A 6,522-nucleotide genomic window follows, 5' to 3' on the forward strand; every position below is an offset into this window, starting at 1 on the left:
TAGCTTTGGAGCGTGTCCTGGAACTCCCTTTGTAGACCAGGCTGGGCTCGAACTCACAGAGATCCTCCTGCCTCTGCCTCCCAAGTGCTGGGATTAAAGGCGTGCGCCACCACCGCCTGGCTCCAAAGCAGTTTCTTTATTCATTAATGGTAATCACAGCATACAGAGGGAAATCTCACATCAATGGTCAATGTCCTTCCTGCCACATCTCTTACCTGATCCATGTACTCATTGTTTGCTCCCCTTCCTCCGCTGCCAGTCTAATTGATAAGACTTTTAAAAAACAGATGTACGTATTTTATCTATGGGTGTGTGTTTGTGTGAGCGTACATGCATGTGTGTGTGGAGGTGCTTGCCTGTGCCCGGGCCTGTGCACAGAGGCTGGAAGGGGACATCGGGCATCCTCCTTCTCTCTTTATCCTTTTTATTTGAGGCAATGTCTCTCTATAAACCCAGCTTACATTTTCTTATCTCTGCCTGCCTTGGAGCTGGAGTTACAGGCTTCATGGGAAGAACAGTTTGGGTACTGGGTTCCAGACTTGATGCTACTGATTTTGGAGCCAGCACTAAGTCATCCAGGATATATATATCCAAAAATATATATCCAGATATATGTATCTGGATGACTTAGCAAGGTTTTTTTTTTGTTTGGTTTTTAGGTTTTTGTTTGTTTGTTTGTTTGTTTGTTTTGAGATGGGGATTTTCTCTGTGTAGCCCTGGCTGGCCTGGAATTCACTCTGTAAACCAGACTGGCCTCGAACTCAGAGATACACCTGCCTCTGCCTCCAAGTGCTGGGATTAAAGGTGTGCGCCACCACCACTTAGCTTTTAAAATATATTCTGTACAGAGCAGTTTTAAGTCGTAAACTGAGTGGAAGGTGCCATCTGCCCGTAAGCCTTCTGCACCTGCACACACCTAGCCTCTCCCACCTCCATCCACGTGTTTACACCATTCTCACCCAAAGGCCACACTAGCATTAGTGTCCACTCTTGGTCTAGCTCCTTAGGGCCCTGACAGATACGTCCACCATCATGGTGTTCCACCAAATCGTGTCATTTACCCAGAAGCCCCTGTGTCATCTACATCAACTCTGGCGACCTCAGATCGTCCGTCATCTGAGTGATTCTGCCTTTTCCCCAGTCGTAATTTAGAGGATGTAGCCTTTTTAGACTTCTTGCTACCTCTGTATCTTTTCATTTCTGTTTTACTACTGAGTAATATTCCCTTGTTTTTCCCGTTTTGCTTATCCAATGAGTTAGAATCTGAACCAAACAGTGAGAAGTGAGTTGCAAAAAGGGAATCAGCCAGGCTGGGGCCACATCTCAGTTTGGGCACAAACTGGGAGTGGTCCTGAGCACCTGTGGATCCCAGCACAAGAGAACCACAAACTCAGGGTCATTCTCTGTCACATAGCAGATTAAAGGCCAGCCTGGGCTACAGGAGACTCTGTCAAAACACAAAAACCACCTTGACTTCTAAAGGAATAAAAACAGAAACTCCAAGAGGAGTTGGAGAGGGGACGAGGGTGTCCAGAGGGCCCTGGGTTTGTGGCCTCCAGGTGAAGGCCACGTTCATCCACTCAGCTGTTTGCAAGAGCTCTCTGTGGGCAGTCAGGGTCACAGGTGCTAGAGAGAATAGATAACAGAGGCCAGCCCTTTACTTCAAGATTACGCTTGGGCTGGGTGCAAGGGGTCTGGCTGCCGCTTGTCTGCCCTGCTCTGCATCTGTCCAGGCATGGCTCAGAACAGGGGAATTGACCCCAGGCTGGACACAAGTTCACTGTGGTGCCCTCTCATCTCTCTGAACAGATTGAAGAAGGGGGGAAAGCTGACGTAGTGAACTCCGGATTGCAAGCTGGGGACGAGGTCGTGCACATCAACGAGGTGGCACTGAGCAGTTCCAGGAGGGAGGCTGTTTCCCTGGTGAAAGGGTCGTACAAGACCCTCCGGCTGGTGGTGCGCAGGTAGGTGGGCTGGTACCCCTCCCCTCATCCCTTCCTGTCCTGCCTGACCTGCTGCATAACTTATCCATAATGTCCTAGTGGGGGAGGTGCTGTCTGGGTTAGGGTTTTTCTTTTCCTTTCTTCTTGCCCATGCTGTGGGATGGGACAGGAGGTGAAGTGAAGACTTTTGGACACTGTTTGTCTCTCTTCGAAACCCTCCCCCATTTTCCGAGTTAGTTTTGTCACGGAGGAGCTTCGCTGTCCTTCCTAAATTCTAGGTTTGATAAATACTAGCACATCCTAGGTGTGGCTGGAGCTCTAAGCAGCCCTGTGTTCTGGACCTAGAGAAAGTGGTCGACTAATTTAGGTGATTTGGTTAGCCGTGCCTAGAACTCGGTGCATGTGTATGTGTCTGTGTGCTTGTATTAGTTTATGTATACCACATGCATGCAGGAGCACGAGGAAGCCAAAAAAAGGATGTCTTTTTAAAAATATTTTTTATTGATTATTTGGGAATCTCACATCATGCACCTCTATAATGCTCACCTCCCAGTCTTCCATGCCCACTCCCTTCCCCTATCACCTTCTCCCCCGCTCCAAAAAAAAGAGAAAATCAAGTCCATTTTATGTTGTCTATATACTCACTGGAGCCTGATTAAATTCCTCGTGACCAGCCCTCCAAGGAAGGATGAGTCTTTGTCTACCTGCATCCATGCCAGAAACCCTCAACTGAGGAGTTCTGTGCAGTGGCTGGAGAGGTGTGAGCCAGCTCTCCCTCTACGGGCAGGAATAGGGTATCATAATCCCCTGGAGTTATAGAGGTTGTAAGCCACCATGTGGGTGCTGGGAACTAAACCCAGGTCCTTTGTGAGAATAGCCAGTGTTCTTAACTGCTGAACCACCTCTCCAGGCTGTTTTGGCTTGCAGTTTTGATGTCTCACAGTAACAAGGGACTTCAAGACCTTGGGATAACTTGTAATGTCTTCACTGCAAGCGTGCCCGAGTGCACCCACCACACCCACACGCATGCGAGGGTCATGGTGGGGGGTGTGGTAATGTGTATATTGATGAATTTGATTGTAGTAATCATTACATAATGCATATATACACCAAATCGTACCATTAGCTATCTTGAATATATACAGTTTCTTAGAGAGGACGCTAAGCATTGAACTAATCCTCACTTATGTTGAGAATATGCTCAACAGAGCTACACTCCCAGTGCCATTTCTATACAATATTTGTTAGTTGTAATTCACTAATGTTGTTATTGGGGGTTTGACATACTTTACGAGGTAATTGAAAAGAGAGTATAGTCTCTGTGTTATATATATGTATTTGTGTGTATGTATATATATGTATATATATTTCTCATATATATAATGCAAATATATGTAATATCTATAAAGCATAGTCTCTGTGTTAATAAGAGATACTTCTACTTTTTATATTATTATTATACTTTTTATATTATTATTGTCCAACTCTAGACATAAGCATGTTTTCCTAGGTCAGGATTTAAGGGCCCATGAGATGGCTCAATGGGTGAAAGCTTTGTTACCAAGGTTTACAGCCTTAGTTTAATCTCCAGGACCTCCCATCCCGTGTGAAGAAGGGGAGAGTAGATTCCTGCTGGTGATCCTTGACCTCTCAGCATGACATGGTGTGCATGCATGCACACCAGCACAGTAAATGCATAGGTACATATAATCAATTCTGCAAAAGGCTTAAGTGAAGCACACAGCCATTTCAAACATGGTGGCTGAGTTTTCAGATGGGTAGAAAGGCTTAGAATCATGGGGCACATCCTTCTTTCCTTCTTTCCCTCCCCCCTCCCTCCCTCCCTCCCTCCCTCCTTCCTTCCTTCCTTCCTTCCTTCCAGAAAAGGGTAGAAGGTTTAACCCACCTTTTCATGGACCCCCAGCTTGAGAACAGCAGGCTGGTGAAGGGTGACTGGAATCCAGACCCCTGATGTGTCTGCGGGTCATAGGTGTCCCACAGGGAGAGGTTCCATGTTGGTTGCCTACGCATTTCTAGGTGTGCTGTCGGATGATGACAGGCCATTGGAGTTGTTTCTAGCAGAACCTTTGCCACTTGGGTCTAACTTAGTAAAAGGGTTGAAATCTGCCGATGAAGGCATAAGTCATAAACAATGCCACAGCAGTTTGGAATTATGATTAATAGGGTGGTATTTATTTAAAGGGGAAAAAATTTACAGATAACCGTCCCAGACAACAGCCCTCTGCGCAACCAGGAAGAAGTTTAGTCGCCGGAACCAGAGCAGGAAGCAAAAGAGAGCGAGAAGGGAAGTAGCCGCTTTTTTAAAGGGAGAGAGACCACGCCCCAATGGGCTGGTATCTCAGCCACTATTGGCTGGAGGAGCAGAAGAACATCCCGCAATACCTCCCCCTTTTGTTTAAGTAAGAGAGTTCTAAGCCTACTACGAAATTATATACAATAAGTACAAATATCCTATTCTAACTAGCTTAGGTCTTGTATAATAAATAACTTGGACAAGCCATGAGAGAAAAGTAACTACATTTATATAGTCTTCAACCCCATCGAAGATCTGAGAAGGGAAATAATGTTACCTGGGTAATTAGGAAGTTCAGTAAAACAACTTCCAAAACATGCAACAAATCACAGAGACAACTAGCTACCTGGGCAATCACCCAAAGTCACATTAGCAGCGTTGAATCAACCAACTTTGGCTAAGGCCTAACATAACTGACATACCATTTTCAAAGGCAGGCAACTTTTCAAAACTATCTTACCCTGTCTTGGCAGGATATGACAGTCCTCCTTTATCTATTGATGCACGCTCTGTAACATGCCCTTGCCACTGACTGTGTAATAAAACACAAATAGTAGTTCATGCCTCAAAAGCACATTATAAGCACTGCGGTGGATAAGAACGTGCGTAGAAGACAGGAAGTAATCCATCGTGTTTGTTCCCAACTGGTCTAGAGAATCCTGTAGGAATCAGGTAGGAGAGGTACCATCATATGGTTACACATATGATGACTGCCTGCTTTTATCACAGTTCAGGGCCAGTGATCTGCTTATAGGTCTAATGTTGGTGCCGGACATCCCAGAGCTTGTGGGATTTAGGAGTGTAAAGTCATTGTATGAAACCACAAGCAGCTGAGTATAAACCACAATGGCCATGTGCTAATTCATTTTGAACCGGACACCTCTAAATGGACCATGAATCAGTATGATTCCTCCCTACAGGAATACTGAAGGGGGCGGGGGGAGCCAGCAGACGACCTCTGCCTGGGTATGGAGAGTGGGCCTGAGGATGTGGCTGCTCTGAAGGCCAGATGCTCTGCCTGCCACGTCAGGACTCTCCCCCTCTGGACACCAGGGAATCACACTGCCAAAGCCCTCCTCTTCATCCTCGGTCCCTCACCCCCAAATCCCCTTTCTGACTGACACATTCTTTCTTTAGATATGTTAATGAAATCGATAAGGTTACCAGCAATCTCACACTGGTGTGGGAAACATTTTGTCTCGGTGCCTGTTGAATGCATTCAGGTCATCCATTTTGTGCCGTGTTTAGCACCAACTCTCAGCGTTCGAGGGAAAGCAGCCCGCCTCCCTTTTCCCACAGACAGACTGCAGGAGACATGGAGGGGCGTTTCTTTTCCACACCTCAGGTTCCGCTACGAGCCCCTGTGCTGGACTCTGCAGGCTTCATATCCTGAAATCTGGCTTCTATGTCCTGGCCACAGCCTGAGATGTGCATTCCTTTCCATTTTAACAAAATGATTCATGATATTTCATTTATTAGCTTGCTTGCTTTCATAAGTGATCTCAATACTACTACTACTACTACCAATAATAACAAGTTTTCTGAAAACTTAACTGATGATTGCCGCCTATGGAGGAGAATAACTTGGATAGTCAGAATTTGTGTACCTGTTGGCCCCCCTACCTGCCTCTTTTGAAGTTATTTTGGGTAGGTAAGGGTAACACCTGTGGGTCGTTCACATAAACATGCTAAGAGTAATGGTGTTTATGTGAGTTTCGGGGTGACTGAAAACAGGCTGAAATAGAAACACCTTCTTTAAAAGGCTACAATGACCAGAGACACGCAAAGTCCCCAGCTGTGGGTCAGAGATCTTGGCATTCCTGCTGACCCATGAAGAGGGCGGAGCTTAGCCTTTCTGGGGCGCTAAATGGCAGTGTGGAGGCTGCCAGGGAGGAGAATGTGGTGCTGTGTAGGTCGCACGGGGAAGGAAGGCCCACAGCTGCTGGTGGAGGTTGGAGATGTTATGATAAAATAAGAAAAGGCCTTCCAAGAGGAGAGTAAACATCTCCAGCTGGGGAAACCTGTATGGAATGCGCAGACCCAAAGCCCAGACAAAGAGTGTTAATTAGGGTAAGACACACAGGGAGAGCTAACACCCAAATCCTCTGAAGTCAACACACACTTCATTTGGCAGATATGTGTAAAATGCTTGTCTGAGAGCAGGGGGCCTTCAGAAGGCACAGGGGAAATGTCTTCAGGTTTAACTGGACTGTGTGTTTTGCAGGTGTGTGTGTGTGTGTGTGTGTGTGTGTGTGTGTGTGTGTG

At 46.3% G+C, this 6,522-nt stretch overlaps 1 protein-coding gene across 1 annotated transcript in view; it reads left to right on the forward strand.

Moving 5' to 3' along the window:
- Shroom3 (shroom family member 3) overlaps positions 1 to 6,522 on the forward strand; it is a 291,035-nt gene that overhangs the window by 110,904 nt on the left and 173,609 nt on the right. The window contains exon 2 of the mRNA XM_026785145.1: positions 1,810 to 1,964. Coding sequence (XP_026640946.1) covers positions 1,810 to 1,964 — 155 coding nt within the window. The remainder of the gene's footprint in view (positions 1 to 1,809; positions 1,965 to 6,522) is intronic.

The sequence above is a fragment of the Microtus ochrogaster genome, linkage group LG1, assembly GCF_000317375.1.
Source record: "Microtus ochrogaster isolate Prairie Vole_2 linkage group LG1, MicOch1.0, whole genome shotgun sequence".
Taxonomy (NCBI): Eukaryota; Metazoa; Chordata; class Mammalia; order Rodentia; family Cricetidae; genus Microtus; species Microtus ochrogaster.